Source organism: Epinephelus fuscoguttatus, linkage group LG9 (assembly GCF_011397635.1).
Source record: "Epinephelus fuscoguttatus linkage group LG9, E.fuscoguttatus.final_Chr_v1".
Classification (NCBI taxonomy): Eukaryota; Metazoa; Chordata; class Actinopteri; order Perciformes; family Serranidae; genus Epinephelus; species Epinephelus fuscoguttatus.
Genome location: NC_064760.1, coordinates 37,530,093 through 37,546,757, shown reverse-complemented (window position 1 = coordinate 37,546,757; position 16,665 = coordinate 37,530,093). Strand labels below are relative to the sequence as shown.

The 16,665-nt window shown below is 39.5% G+C and overlaps 1 protein-coding gene across 4 annotated transcripts in view; it reads right to left on the bottom strand.

Moving 5' to 3' along the window:
- Positions 1–6,365: 6,365 nt before the first annotated feature.
- il1rapl2 (interleukin 1 receptor accessory protein-like 2) overlaps positions 6,366–16,665 on the bottom strand; it is a 574,681-nt gene continuing 564,381 nt past the window's right edge. For 3 of the 4 annotated variants that reach the window (XM_049586234.1, XM_049586232.1, XM_049586236.1), the window contains 6 exons: positions 16,501–16,578; positions 16,269–16,385; positions 11,788–11,910; positions 8,919–9,158; positions 8,739–8,769; positions 6,366–8,469 (listed from right to left, as the gene is read on the bottom strand). In XM_049586234.1, coding sequence (XP_049442191.1) covers positions 8,381–8,469; positions 8,739–8,769; positions 8,919–9,158; positions 11,788–11,910; positions 16,269–16,385; positions 16,501–16,578 — 678 coding nt within the window. In that variant the 3' untranslated portion in view covers positions 6,366–8,380. The remainder of the gene's footprint in view (positions 8,470–8,738; positions 8,770–8,918; positions 9,159–11,787; positions 11,911–16,268; positions 16,386–16,500; positions 16,579–16,665) is intronic. The other variant, XM_049586235.1, reaches the window with a different exon arrangement.

The following is a 16,665-nucleotide window of genomic DNA, read 5'->3' as shown; positions in this document are numbered from 1 at the left end:
TGAACATGCCTTATAATGATGACATACTAAAAAATCTGCAGAATGGGATTTAGAGTAAGTGGGCACGTAGCCAACATGACTGACTCAACATGGTAAATAACTTTGAGTCACTATTACAACACTGTTCCATTCACCAGAATCTCCAGATTCTGGTGAATGGAGATTTTATCTCCAATAAAAGCACTCTAGTGAGGGGAAGGGATTTATGTCTATTGAACTGGTGAAAGGCTTTTAATGTGTAATCTCACAACCCATCACTTTCAGTCAGTTAATGATTATGTCTCCCGAGTCAACAGCCAGTATTTCGAGGGTTCTGGTGTAGTCAGCTGATATCCAGACTTCCTAAGACTTCCTCTTACAGTCCGATGAGTAACTTGAGACGTTATATGAGTCATGATTCTCTATAAACAGATATCTGTGTATGAATGCACAGAATGCTAATATAAAGCCAAGCCATTGTCAGACGATAGCTAATGGGTTCTGAGATTGCATTTTGGCTGACGCATTCCACCTCTTTTGCTCTCCACAACAACTGTTTATCTGCAGGCAACCAAAGCCCCTCCAAACATGATTGGTCAATACTACTCGGCAGTGTTGGGGAGTAGTGGACTACATGTAATTAAACTATTAGTTTAATTATTTTGCAGTAGCTTGCTGTGAGTTTCAATTATTTCCATAATGGTTCAAGAAGAAGTTAAATTACTTTTTTGTGTGTAGCTTAGCTAGCTACTGACACTAAAAGCCATTTGGGCCATAACAAGAGCGGAACAATTTTTTATTTTCACCCTAGTTTCTGTACTGTAACTGAACACCCTTTGGCCACAGTTAGTCAGAAGTAATGATTATTACTATTTATCAAAAATGTTCAGAGAAGTTGTTGCATGCTGTTTTAGAAGTTACCCATCTGACTGATCCTGCTTAGTGCGGTACCCCTGTCTGAACTCTAGTTCCTGACTGATGGACACTGTCTACAAAACCAAAGCTGACATTCCTGCACTTATCCATGAATAGTGGAGTATTTTATTTTTTTGGCATATGTATAACCTGTGAACAAGTGTGCATTAAATTAAATTGAGTAGCATTTTGTGTAGCATCACATGTACATTGTCGCTTTTCATGGTAGTTTAGTTAGATGACAGTTTAAACTACATCCTCCAGGTAGTTAACCAAACATTTTTTCTCCCTTGGGTGGCTTTGCTGGAGCTGAACTTCTTCCTGTGTGAAGTAACTGGTATCTTGCAAAGCTATGCTTTCAAAGTAGCTTCCCCAACAATACCTGGACTACAAACAGACTACAAATGGAAACCAGAAAGCTTCCAATACAAAAGTCTTGTCCAACAGATTCATGGCATTCATATGCACATCTGTTTATATTTCATGTGAAACAGACACAGGAAGTGTGTGGTTTGTTTTAGCAAGCTATAATGAACTGGTGTGAGAACACTTTTTACAGCATGAGAAATGCTTGATAATTTGATAATTTGAAGTAGTTGTCGATGATCAGTCTGTGTAATAAAATACCTGGTCCCAGCAGGGTCCACTTCTTTGCTTTGCTGTTGATGGTGGGAGGTTACACTTCGGGAGTTTCTGTAGGGGATTTTTTTTACCACTGTGTTTCTTCCACTTCTTATCTGCACTATAAAGAAACAGAAATATAACATGTTCTCATTGGGCAATTATGTAATGCATAACACAAAGTGATACCTACTACAACGTTACTGATGAGATATATACATGATGAATACACTCCGTATCTATGAGGAAAGTTCTCGTGGAACTCAGTCATGTGTGGTTTATGACTAATTTATTGTTAACTCATTGGATGTAAAGCTATATGAAGAGAGATTTAGTTATGAAACCCTTATAAAACCTACATGCAACATCTATCCAGTCTCTAGTGTATTAGGGAATTTCTAATGAAGGTTTACTGTTTGTTTAAAAAAAAAAAACTAGTGTCAGACGGCCTTTTCTGTCATAATACTGCATAGAAGTTTAATAGGTACGGCATGTTTTGTGTCTTTTTTATAGCCTACGCACAAAGATAAAAGAATCTGAGACAGAGGTTGAGATTCTAGCTCAGCTGCAAACTCTTGGTAAAGGTTAGGAACAGGTGGTGCTATCGGTTTAATGTTGGAAAAAGTCAAAAAGGACAAAGGAGAAAAGACATTTTTTCCAACACATATCTGAAACCACATTCTTTTACGAACTTTAAAGGTGCAGTGTGTAGAATTTCTTTCTTCTTCTTTAATTACCTTTATTTAACCAGGAAGACCTGGCAGAGGTAGCAGCCATTAAAAACATATTAATGTGCAACAAATACAACATATAATACAAAAATCCACAGTAAAACAACAACTATTCAAACATAGTGGCCTCTTAAGAAAAACAAGCACGTCTCGGTCACCACATTGTTTATGATGCCCTTAAATTCATCAATGGATGTAAGTGTTTCTAATTTTAGATCTTTTTGAAGATTGTTCCATGCCCATGGTACAGAGTAAGAAAATGCAGTTTTCCCCAGATTGGTTAAAACACTGTGTACATTAAAAAGCATAGCTGGTAAGTACCAGAGCAGATTTAGTGGCATCTAGCTGTGAGGATTGCAGACTGGAACCAACTGAAACTTCTCCCATATGTCAAGTGTGAATTCCTGGTTGAAATTTGTTCAGGAGGTTTTTACTGGTAGCCAAAGTATCTGCAGAGATCTCTTCCTCTCCAAAACAAACGGTTCAGGTGATTAAAACCTTAAAACCTCTGTTGCCCTAGACCTACCAACATGCAGGACTCAAGACATGGACGCTGGTCTTATATGTCAAGGTTCCATGTTTCCCTCAATGGAAAAGTTTTTACCAAGTAACATAATCCAAGCTGCAACTACATTTCCTGACAAAATGTAATTAGCAAAAGAAATAAAAAGTGGAATCTGGGAGACAGATTGTCTGCAGTGCATTAAGATCCAAATCACAGAGATGGCGCCTGTCAACTGTTGTAAGGTTCTCAGCTGATCTCAGCTGGTCAGCAAACACCACAGGGATAACCAAACAGCTTAACAGTGCCTGCATTTCTTACTGTAATGCACCAAAATAGACCAGCTTGAAAATGAAGTGTCTGATCAATTTGTAGTGTTGACAAATGAAGTATTCGCAGCATCTGGTGTTGAGCTACAACTCAATGAAGGAAGAAAACAGCAGCATGCATCTTAGTTTTGCTCTTCCTATCATTATATCTCTTCACGCAATCACCATGGGAGGTAAGCATAGGCCACTCTGAAGTGCCCACCTTGGATACAACAAATGCAATTTTAGGACATGTAGCAGTGAGGTGAAACTGACTCCAGATCCATGGTTAACCAAGTCATAAAGGCCCCAGATCTGCCAGCCCCTGCCCTTAAATGCAATTTTTCATTTTATGTCCCAACATACTCTCTGGACAGTACTTCCCCTATTGGCAAAACATTACGCAAAGTACAGAACTTCTCACGGGACAATACCCTGAGTGTGCACTGTATTGTGCATATTGCAGACCAGACTGTCCTCCTTTTTCTCTGTCTGATGACGTGCTGATCCAACCTTTACCACTTTGCACTATAAGAATACCAAGTGAAACTGCTAATGTCTGTAAAAACTCAGCAGAAGTGAAACCGATCTAACACAACGTAAATTTTGTAGTGTATGTGGGAATGTACACTGCAGTACATACATCACATCTGTGTGATCTGCAGCCATGAACTTTTGAACTCTGGTGTGATTACCCTTTTTGACTTCCTGACATGCTATAACTCAGATATATGTGACCATTCCAGAAAGAAACCACCCATAAATTTGTTATTGCTACATACATTTTTGTCTTTGGAATTTTTTTGGAACCACTACCTTGCTGAGTTCTATAGAACCAGGTAACAAGAGTAAATTCATGACCATCATGTTTCTATTTTATCTATTCATAATCATTTGGAAAGACATAATTTTTTATTGAAATCAAGTATGATACAGGATGGTGTAGGGCACTTACTTCGTTTGTCCCTTTTATCTCCTGTGGGGCCACAATTCTATAAACTTTACAATAAATTAAATCCATAACCTCTTTAAAATTTGTGCAGTATTTCAGAAAAAAAGGTTTTTACCTGGCCAAACGTCCTGTAACATCCTAGCTCAACAAATAACAAATAAGCAATTGTGATTTTGCAGACTGTGTTTTTGCATTAACACTTCCTGTGCACATTGAAAAATGTTTAAAATGCTTAAAATGTTGCAGATGACCAATATAAATGTTTAAGATAATAATGTAGCAAAAGGTCAAAACTCTGTACCAACCTCGGGACTCACCTCAACCAAAGTATTAGACAAATTAAAATTTTGATCTGATGATGGCGCTGATGAAAAGTTAGAGGATGACCAAAGAGATTAGAAATGGTCCTCAAGGGGGAAATGAATATGTGCACCAAATTTCATGGCAATTGATCCAGCAGTAGCCAAGAAATTTGACACAAATGTCACAAATGTAGCCCTAAGAGATCAGAGAATCATCAAAGACATAATTATACATCTTCTGGGGGACATGACCGTCTGGACAAAGTTTTGTGCCAACCCATCCAGTAGATGTCCAGAAGATACATCCTGTGGGAAACGTGAATGCATGTACAAAATTTCATGGTAATCCATTCAGTAGTTGCTGAGATATTTGGTGGTTCCTGGTGAAGGTGTTCATCTTCAGATGTATTTACTAGTTAGCTAAAGTGTGTTGTTACATATTTTCTCCAGTCTTTGTGTGGCAACAATGACGAACCACATGGGAAGATCATCACCTACTAAATGCTGTAAGCCCTTGTACTAACTGGTTTATTTTGCATGCCCAGACACTGAAGTGAATTCCCAGTGACCTTGGACCTGTTTCCAGTTTAAACATGCATTCAGAAATATCAGTTAAAGAAAGCTAAATGCAAATGTTCACTGTCCTAATGTTGTGACAGTCAAAATAACTTTGTCTTTCTAAACATTTGTATCAGTGCAAGCTGTTGCAATCTCAAGACAAAAAGAATAACTGAAAAACAATAGCAACTCTTAAACAATTACTTAAGTTCAGAAAATGTTTACTCATCAAACAAATAATAACAGTATGCCTAAATAAGGCCATATTGGTCAATCTGTCTGACAGGAAACAACAGAGCAGTGTATCATCAGATAATAAGACAAAATTACATCAGTGATTTGAAAAGTGACAGGAAAATAAACGGGCTGGGTACATACCCTTGAGGTACTCCACTCTGTATTGTGAAGGGTCAGTATTTCAGACTTCTAACATTTGTCTTAACTTATTTTAAGTAAAATGGTGGAAGGCATTAACCAGTCTGAAGGCCACATTTGAGATTTTGATTTTGGGAGTTTAATTGGAAGACTAATGCCATCTTTTTTCCTTGACAAATCTAGAAATTTCCATTAAAATCTCAACATATAAGTAATTAGTGCAACATTTTCAGAAATACAACTGTTTAATTTCTTTCTGACAGTTAAATGTGAAGACTGAGACAGCTCTAATGTGTGTGAGTTAAGTATGGAGGAAGAAATGGGAGCTTAGCAAAAGACTGGCAACAGTATATTTCCCAAAATGTTGAGCTACTCAGACACCATTCACGACAATTCTGAAAGATCAAATAACTGTTTCATCTACTTTGTTGAAACAGTATTGTAATAGCATGCAAACTATTCCTGTGTAGTTTTTTTGACACATTAGATTTGATTATTACCTCATTTAACACCACACACTGTGTATTGCTTAATAAATACAGACACTGATTTGGTTTACTGAGATGCCTTGTGTTAATGCCTACATTTTAAATGCCTTCTTTAATTGGTTTCTATTCACCGCTGCCTTTGGCAATCCCAGCTCAACATAGCTCAAATCCTTTTCAACCTCAGTTCAGTACAGCTCAGATTAGCTCAACAGAGTGTGAAACTGGTTTTAGTTTGTAAGAGCCTGAGTCTATTTCCCCTAATCTGAACAGAAGGTTTTACAATGCCATCAATACAACCAGTTGAATTATTAAGGAACCCAAAATGACTGGGAAAAGGGAGTAGGTTGGTAGTCAGGCAAACGTTAAAGAGTGCGAGTGTGGGAGGGGCAGGACACAGACAGGGATGACAGTTGGAAGAAAGGATGAGTTTGGAGAGAGTCTGCTTCAGCAAGAAAGGGAAATTTGGGTCAGATAAAGGAAAGTGGGGAAGAAGTAGAAGAAAGAAGAAATAATAGTTGCGTCAGACAACAGGCATCCAAGATGTATAAAACAACTCATATAATTTTTATTTGCTCTCAATTAAATTATTTCAACCAATATATCCAAAGAATAGTCAAAGAAATGAGCAGAAATCAAAAGACAACCACTATACTGTATATTGCCATCGAATATAACAACTCAAATAATTAATAATTGTATCAAACAATCTCAAATATCCAGAATTCATTGGTTCTAATAAGACAATGACAGTACCTTTGTGTAAAGTCAAAACATTATTCACTTTGCTTAAATATTATGGTAATAATCTTGGTTTCTTAAAGCTCACAAAGAAGAATGTGGTCTGGTTCGGCTCGGAGTCCGGCTCTGTATGCAGTGAAGCCCCCTTTGGCTGACTGGTAGTGGTCTCGATTCCAGAGTGACAGGTTCAAAACATCAGTCTGTTGCCAGGGTTGTACTGCCGTGAGCATCCATCCATCCATCCATCCATCCATCCATCCACTGATGAAGAGGAACAGAATGAAAGCAAAAAGAGGCTCTGGGTCTCACACACAATGTGGGAGTTAACAGAAATTATCGGGAACAAATCACCGTCATGTATAGGTCTATGCATAAGTTATGGAAGCTGTACAGAGATTATTGTAACAAACATTAAAAACAAAGCCTGGTGAAAATGCTCACCGACCTTCAAAAAGCATAGAATTCTTAAATTAAACCAGAGAAAATGAGAATGTTTTTGGAGGGACACCTCCTTTTTTCCCTTTATCAGTTTTTATCAATACTTCATGGCCAGACAGAAAACAAACATACCGTATCAACATAAGATGTTTATTCTCCTCCATATTAAAAGAGGCTGCGAGAAATGATTGTGTCATTTACTCTTTTATCTATATTTATTTGATTATTATTTTTTTTTTATCTAAATGGGTGGTCATGCAAATAGAAAAAGCCAAGTCCTTTATGCTTTTAGCTTGTTGGTAAAAGTTGGCAGGTCACCTCTTGGCCAGTTCTTGATGACTTGACTAATTGCTGATTACTGGGTTACAAGGTGAGCTGGCTGCTTTGCAGTCTCTTGGTGCCTTTTACCTCAAGACATAACTAGCCTTTAGTCAGCTAGTCTTTACAACTAGCTACATGTTTCTGTATACACCATTTAACTGTACTTTCTCAGTACACAGGTTTAGCAATCGCTTCACACTTCTTATCTTGATAATCTTGCTGGAATCCATTTCTTTTAAGTCAACCATTTTAGCTTCTAAGAACCAAACCAGGTAGCTCACTAGCTGGCCAGGAATTGTTTCAAGAGGTTGACTTGTTGTTTTAAGGTGGACTGGTATTCCAAAATCATTGCTTTAAGTCTGCCTCATTTACTGACAAGCCACCTAGTCAACAGATAGATGGATACACTGACAACTCAGATAGGTAGAAGACCGACTGGCTTTCTGAGATTACGCTACTTTTGTTTTTCAGTCGACTGACACTTCGGAGCAGTTAAGCAGCTGACAAATCAACTTGTTTCCAATTACACAGCTGGTGTGTGAGCAGACAGCAATTCGAGATTTTTTTTGTGCTCCGAGGTCCAACTTGGTCGCTTGTACGACAGACGGCGCACTCCTGTTTGTGGATACCTCCTCACTGTTTAGGTATCATGGACCTTTTCATTGACTTTCCCAGTTCATCACATCCACATGTCCATAACTGTCAACAAACTCTGCATCCCTCGAATGTGTATGACCAGTCGTGTTGTATAACAGTGCTCCTTTCCAATGATCATGGCTACACAGCTTACAAAGCAGTTTGAATCAGTCTGTAACCAGTTGGTATGTCCGATAACAGCATACAATCAGTTTTATAATCTGAATCTGTCTGTCTGTAAGCAGTCTGAAGCTGGTATATCCAACGATTGTGAATCCAAGGCTTATTCAGTCTTCAAGCAGTCCTTTGTTCACAGCATGGGATGAAATGGCCCAAAACTAGTCTGCAGGCAGTCCTCAAGCAGTCCCTCCTGAAAAACTAAGGCTGTACACAGTCCAAAAACCCCAATGAGAACCAGTCGACCAACCAGTCTACCCCATTTCCAAAGCCAGTGTAAAAGCAGTTTATAAACCGGTCTGTAATCCAGCACCAGTTGAGGAGTCCATCTACCAGATGTCAGAGCTTAGTTCTCTGCTGGTGAGCGGTACGAAGGTGCTGTTCAGGTGGAGTTCTGGTTTCTTCCCAAGCGTACTGCTCTGAGAAACCTGGAAAAAAAACAAGTGCAACAGTGATCAGCAGGAATCTCCCTGAAACCACAGCTGCTAGCAAAATATACAATTAAAAAAAGAAAACAATATACAATATATACAGTGCTACTGCATGCCAATAATGCACCATGCCTCATATATGACAACTATACTGCATATGACAGCTAGTTCCCAGTCTGTTAAAATAAAAAAATATATAAATATTTTAGGTTTAACAATGTGGAGATACTATTTTCTTTCTACATTCTCTTTTTGTCCAAACAGACCTCTTGTTCCCCAGTGAACTGCTCTGAACCCCTGGGGAGAAAAGAGGGGTTTTATTTTTAATGTGATAAAACTCATGCACAAAACAACACACAAGAAAAGGATACACTGTGTAGATGTTGGATGCTAGAGACTATCCAAGAACTGCAAAAAACAACAAGTGGTCCTGTCTTTTCTCCCACCTGTCCATTCAGCAGTGTCATGGGGATGTTGCAATAAACGTGGCGCCCCCCGGGGCCCAGAGTGGAGAACTGCACGGTGGAGGGAGGTGGGAGAGGAGGCGACAGGGAGGGAGGCTGTGTGGGAAGCTGGAACTCGTAGCTGCGGCAGAAATGCCTCATTTGGGCTGCTGTGGCAGTGTGACCGCCTCCCAGTGGCAATGTCATCTGGTTGTAGTCAGGGATCTCTGTCGCCAAGGCAACCTGTAGTATAGTGGTAATGATATGATTCTCTGTTAACTTTTAATACCTTAAGTATTATTCGAAGAGGCAATTAATCTTTTTAAGTTATTAATTATCACATTTTGAAAAGATTTTTAGACGTTACATAAACTGTGAAAACAAGCAACAACAAAAAACATGAACTTAATGAAGAGTTTTAAAATAAATGAAGCTGGGGCCTTTTTTTCAGCAGGAACCCCAAAGTGAGAAAACCTTGCCTCATTTTTTTTTGTATTCTGATGGAATAATTAGGATATCTTTGACCACTAGCTCAATGCAACACTCCAATCTGGATCTTTTTAAATGTACTGTCAGACAGTGGTGGAAGTTAACAAGAAGCAGTACAGCCAGTGAGGCAGCACTAGGACCTGATGTCCGTCATACATGGGCCATCACAGTCTGCAGTCTCTTTAAAATGTAGGGATGTATCTGTGTCTAAATTTGTTTATCAGGAAAGGACAAATATTGTAATGGACACAGATATTTATTCTACCTTAAGTTGTGTGTTATTATTTGGGTTGGGTGAGGGGCATGATTGATATGTCTGTTTCTTCAGATAAATATGTATCATTGATTTCACTAACTAGTCATTTGAATTACTAGGCATTGTTTAAAACTGATGGCTGTATTTTGTAGTCACCCCCACTGAGTCAGCCCACAGCAGGCAGTGTGCTGACAACTGACCTATTCTGGTTATCACTCTAACATCGAGGCGGGGGAGGCGACATGTGCAGGAGTAGCAGCACAAAAGCCTAGTGTGGCACCTGGATCTATTTCAAAGCCCCGGAAATTATGCCTGACAACAAAGCTTAGAACCTGTGGTTTTAAGCTGTATGTGTTAGTTTCCTCTATTAAACCCCCCCAAAACATTTTATCATCTATTTCAGTCAATATTCATTTGTGTAAGCTGTAACACGCTGTATGCATCTGCCTTAGGTCGCATTGACTTTTGACTTAGCGTCCAGTAACACCCTACCATGTATTTCATGGTTACCTAAACACACGGAAATAAAAAGAGCTGGGCAGTTAGTCCTTAGAAAAATGTCCTTGAAAAAAACAAAAAAACAAATGTGTGTATCAGTTATTAAAGTATTTTGACTCATTTATATATTCATACTTACCTATGCTTATATACTCATTTATTTAATCTATTCATTGAATTTATTATTAATTAATTAATTAATTTATTTATTTCAAGATTTATTTCATAAGCGTATTTACTTATCTACTATGTATTTAGTTATTTAACAATGACTTAAATCGCAGTGGTGGGGTTAGGATTAGGGATATCAACAGTTAACAGTTAATCAGTTGACCAACGAGAATATTTTTTAAAGGTTGCACATGTCGTTCTATTAGTTAAATTTGCTACTCTTCACTCTACTGCAGAGCACACCACCAGGGTCTGGTAGGAGCTAGCTAGCTAGCATTGCACTCATTAGGCTATTACGGTTGCTGTTTTTTGCCCACCCTCTGGTTACCCCCGGTCACCCCAGTGGGTTAGCAGTTTAGTTTTCAGCCATAAAGCTCCCTTTAGCATTGTTGACTTTGTTATCACTATTAGCTCTGTTACCACTGTTAGCAGCATCAGCACGGCTAGTGGTGCTAACATGAGGATTAGTGGGGCAACCTGGGGGTAGATGGGAGGATGGGAAAAATATTTTTCGCTGCAACAATCTTTGCCATTGGAGCAGCACTACCAGCTGTAATCACTCAATGAGCAGCACGGCTAGCGAGCTAATGTTAGCTCCCACCCCATCTGGTGGTGCGCACTGCTGAGGAACCAGTTGAGACGTTGTGGAGTGGACACTATGTTTCCACATCTTAATGTAGCTAGCTGTCTGTCTGTTAGCAAAGCCATAAATCAGTTTGATGCTATGAAGGCACAGCAGTTGCATTGCCAGTGAACACAAGGTTAGAAAATACAGGAATATAAATTTCCTGATTTACCATGATTTCCAGCATAAACCACGGCCACTTCCCTTCTTCCATCTGAATACGGATACAGATTCAGATAATGACGTCTCTGTACACCTTTATTAACACGTAGAGGAACCTAAGCACTTTTAAATAAGTTAACCCACATGTATTATTGTTCCAATATACTTGGAATTATATGCCACTGGCCTGCATAAATGCCATTGCTTTGTTTAATTCATTTTCAGATACACAGTAGGTGAGTAGACTATTTTTAGTTGGGCTGGGGGTGTTTTAAGATTGGGCGCCAACATGTTATGAAACACACCACAGGAAAACACATCTTTACAACAAACAACAACAAAAAATGCTCATGTTTAACAGCTTCAAGATGGGTTCATTTACAGTGTTACAGTAGATTATGTAAATTAGTCTATTTCCTTGTCCATGAATGTTTCTGTAAAAGCCTGACCTATAAATTCTAAGATTTGTGGGTAATACTGTGTGTGTGTGTGTGTGTGTGTGTGTGTGTGTGTGTGTGCATCTGTGTGTGTGTAATTCCTGTGCGCTCATCTCACACGTAAAAAAAAATCTTACACTAGGGCTCGTCATTACTACCTAACACCACTGATTCAACAAACACCAAGCCTAAGCAGCAACATCAGTTTGAAGTAATACACATGCAACAGCTGACCTGATGATGCCCATGGCGACTCTCATTAGGGGGTGCCAAGGAGGCGGAGGTGGTTGTCATGGCAATTGTGGAGACGGTGGTCTGCAGGTCACCAAAGAGGCCTTGTTCACCAGAGTCCATCACCTGTTGACAGAGAAACACGTTATATCGTTTGCAATGTGCAGATTTATACAAATGTTTGAGTCGTCAAGGAGACTTTATCTTTATGTAGAAGTTACCACAGTGATAGGAAACGTATTCATGGGTTAGGTTAAAATGATAAGACTTATGATAATATGATAATAATGATTATGTTTCTCAATAACGAATCCTATGAAAAAAAGAAAAACAACAGCAATGAATCAGTCCTACACATGGGAGTTGTTCTTGTAGCTAAAGCCTAATATATGTTATTGTTGTCCAAAAACCATTTAAATCACAATGTTTTACTGGGTGACGTGTTCCTGTAAATACTTACTAGAAAATGAAATATATATAATTCACAGCAAAAAAAAATTCCCAACAAAACCACAATTTATATATCCAGTAGGAGTGATGACAGATAACCTAAGGGCCTGTGTAGCTGTGTAACTGTTTTTTTTCTCAGCGCCAGCATCTTTTTACAATTGTTCCCAACGAGGAAAAAGCATTTGTGGCTGTCTAGACAAAAAAGACCACCCCAGCATCTTCTTCAGAGTGCCTGGTCTTTTTTTTGTGCAGCTACTCTGAGCGCTTCTGGTAAAATATCTGTGAACTTTTCAGAAAGGCGCTGGTGTCGTCACTGCTGCTCCTTTATCTGCCGTCTATCCCAAACTGTATGATATATCAGTCAGAAACTGTCACAACAAAGACAGAAAAGCCAATTTGTGGGAGCAGATTGGCTGGTCATTGAGTGTTGCTGGTGAGTGTTGTGCTTTTTTCACCATCCGTGTTGTAATCTTGTTGCTAAGTGGTAGTAAACCCTCTGTTAACAGAGCCTTGAGGTAGCTACCTAGCTAATGTTTGTGTCAAGATATGTTTGTCGGTGGAAGATTCTCAGTCATCCAGGTCATTGTAATCGTAAGTACTATATCGTAGGCAGCTGGACTTGCTTGTGTTTCTTGAAGACGTTTTGTCTCTCATCCAAGAAGCTTCTTCAGTTCTAAGTGACTGGTATGAAGTTGCAGGCTATAAACCCTGTGTGGGTTGACAACTTCACACCCATTCACCCCTGGTCCCACCTGACGCTAACGACTCACATGGTGGCCAGGTGGGTCAACGACTCACATTGTGACCTTAACAACTGTGAAACTAAGAGTTCACGTGACCCCTACGACTCTGTAAGGGTTCCCACCCACACAAGGTTTATAGCCTGCAACTTCGCACCAGTCATTTAGAACTGACGAAGCTTCTTGGATGAGAGGCGAAAACGCAAGCAAGTCCAGTTGCCTACGATATAGCACTTACGATCGTCAAGATATGGTTGTTTTAGAAACAAAACCCACGTGTAGCACTTCAGAAGAAAAGTGCTCGGAGTGCTTTATTAATGAAGCTTTCCTCAGTACCCTGCCACCACCTTTCTGCGAGAGAAAACCACTATGTGGACACAGGCCCTAACACATGTTTCCTTTGTTTACTGTAAGACAATATAGAATAACACCTTTCATCCTTATCATTTAAGTGAATTAACTTAATTTGGCTTTGGCTTAAGTTTCCTGTGAAGGATTTTATACCATTTCTAGTATTTCTTGAAAGTTAGTCTTGAAACAACAGCTGCCATGTCTTATGGCAAGCCTCGTATCAGTACAGGTCACATTATGTGTATAGTATGCGTATAGAAAATAATATCTACAGTGATATGATGCTAATTAAATGTGAAATCATGGCCATGTGAAATCATGGCCTTTGTTTGCTGTTGTTGAGTCCACTTTGTTGCATTTATGTATTTAGTTGATTTAAGGTAATACAGTCCAAGTTCAAGTGAACTATTACAGCTTAATAAAAGTGCCATGGACTCCATAAAATGTCCTCCTCCAAGGTTTTGGTGCTGTTGAGGTTTGAAAACACACCTGACTGTCATTCAGTGTATGTCGCTAGGCATGATGGATGGCTTGAATTCTTCAGAGTTCTTGTGCAATTTTTCAAGAAGTTAGCAAGTGTATTCCTTGGCCCATAAATTGAAGAAGGACTTCACCTCTTCTTGGCTATATTGTGTTATACCAGGCTTTCTAAGCATGAATAACTGCAGACAATAAGATGTCAATGTCTATACAGCCACTTAAACTCACAAAGCCCTGAAAGTTGGGTTTGTTTTATGTGCGGTGATTCTTTGTTGCTATAAGTTACAATGGCAATGTTCTCAGCTGGACTAATGCACAAAAGTAAAGGAGTAAACATCACAACATATGAATGAGATAATACAATGCCATTTGTTGCAGTTACACACACTGAACAAAAATTTAAACTTAACCATTTTGTTATTGCTCCCATTTTTCATAGGTTTAAGTTAAAGATCTAAGACTTTTTATACACACAAAAACCTTTATATTAGATTTTGGTCCATCCAAATCTTAATCCATTGACCTAATAGGTGTGGCATCATAAGGTCCTGATTAAACAGCATCTTTACTACACAGGTGTGCCTTGGCATGGTCACAATAAAAGGCCAATCTAATATGTGCAGTGTTATCTTGAGGGAAAAAAAGCATTTAATACAATATCACATGTCAAGTGCTACAGATTTGCATTTCTTGGTCACAGATACCACAGAGAATCAGTCAGTATCTGGTGTGACCATCATTTACTTCATGCAGTGTGACACACCTCCTTCACATAGAGCTGATCAGGTTGTAGATTGTGGCCTGTGGAATATTGGCCCGCTCCTCTTCAAGGCTGTGTGAAGTTGCTGGATATTGGCAGGAAATGGAACACGCTATCATACATGCCAATCCAGAGCATCCTTAACATCCTCAATGGGTGACATGTCTGGTGAGTTTGCAGGCCATGGGGCCATGCATTACCATGCTGCACATGGTCATGGTGGCAGATGACTGGCACAACACTGGGTTTCAGGATCTTGCCCATACTGTAACCCCACAGCCACCGTGGGGCACTCTGCTCCCAATGTTGACATCACTGAACCACTCACCCACACCGACATCTTACACACTGTCTGCCATCTGCCTGGTAAGGTGTAAAGCAGGATTCAAGCCACCATGGGGTGCTTTGTTCACAATGTTGACACCAGCGAACCACTTGCCTTCAAAATGCTGTACAGTACATGCTCTCTGCCATCTGCCTGGTAAGGTGCAAAGTAGGATTCATCAGTGAAGAGAACACATCTCCTCCAGTGAAGGGAAAAGCTGCCCACTCAAGTCAGTTACGATGAAGAACTGTTGTCAGGTGAAGACCCTGGTAACGACGACCATCATGCAAATGAACTTTGCTGAGATGGCAGAAATTCTGTGGTTGATGCATCAGCTGTCCGTGTGGCTGGTCTGTAATGATCTTGCAGATGAAGACGCTGAATGTGGAGGTCCTGAGCTGGTGTGACTACACCTGGTCTACAGTTGTAAGGATGGTTGGATGTACTGTCAAATTCACAGCAATGACATTGGAGTTGGTTTGTGTCGGTGGGCAACAGCTGTGGTGGATGTTCCTGCAGTCAGCATGCCAGTGGCAGGCCCCCTAAAAACTTGTGACATCTGTTGCATTGTGTTGTGTGATCAAACTGCACATTTTAGAGTGGCCTTGCTGTTTAATCAGCATCTTGACATTCCACACCTGTCAGTTGGAAGGATTATCTTGGAAAAGAAGTGCTCACTAACATGGATTTAAACACATTTGCAACAAAAATTTGAGAGAAATATATCTACTGAGGGCATTAAAAAATTCGTAGATCTCTAACTTGAAGCTGTGAAAAATGGGACCAAAAACAAAAGTGTTGCGTCAATTTTTGTTCAATGCAGTTCACTCTTTATTTGTTTCACAATCATTATTCCCCAGTGCCAAGCAGCAGGAGAACATCACTTTGCTAATCAGGGCATACACCACCCGAGGTGTTAACACATGGCAAACATGTACACATTTTCCCCCATTGTGATTTCAATTTTCATACATTACCTGTATTTAGCAGACATTTCAAAGGCCATCTGTTTGTTGTGAGTGTATGTGCCGCAGGGGAGCATAAGTAAATGTTCAGACCAAATTTCCACAGCTATTGTTTTTCTATGCTTCCAGACATGCCACTAAGATATTTTTTTTTCTGTCTCTACACCTGTATGTATAGTCCCTCAGTAAAAGGAAAGGGTTTTAGTGCATATTCTTTAAGATGTGCACATTAATCTGTTTTTTTATACTTCAGGACAGATTTCAGGATTGAACGAAAAAATAGTAAAGCATCTTGCTTTTATAGTATATCTCTTGGGAACTAATGAAGGTTTGGGGTTTCACTTAAACAAACAACGCCAGTGTGTGCATGATTGCGAGAAACATACGGAGAAACTCATTTTCTGGCGGTATACCTGGCGTCTGGACAACGTCTCCCTGCGTTTAGCAGGCATCTCATAGACCACCTGTTTCCAAAACTTAGATGACAGCTCATTGCTCTTAGGACCCCTCCACTTGATGATGGATAAAGCCTGAGGAGAGAAGAAGAGATTATTCAGGTGTCTTATTGCTTTTGGTCTCTTGGTGTCTAATGAATTTAGTTCACACCCTTTTTCTCTCCCTTTGTTCATTTCTCTCTCTGTGTACCTTGATTGTATGTTTCAGTGCCTCCACCTCTTGGTAGTTAATGACATTCTTCAAGTCTGCACACTCTATCATGATCACCTGGACACACAGAAACACAGAGGTAGAGGTGTTTAGGACAGAGCAACTCTTCAAGCACATTGTACAAAGCACTTCACAACTTTCTCA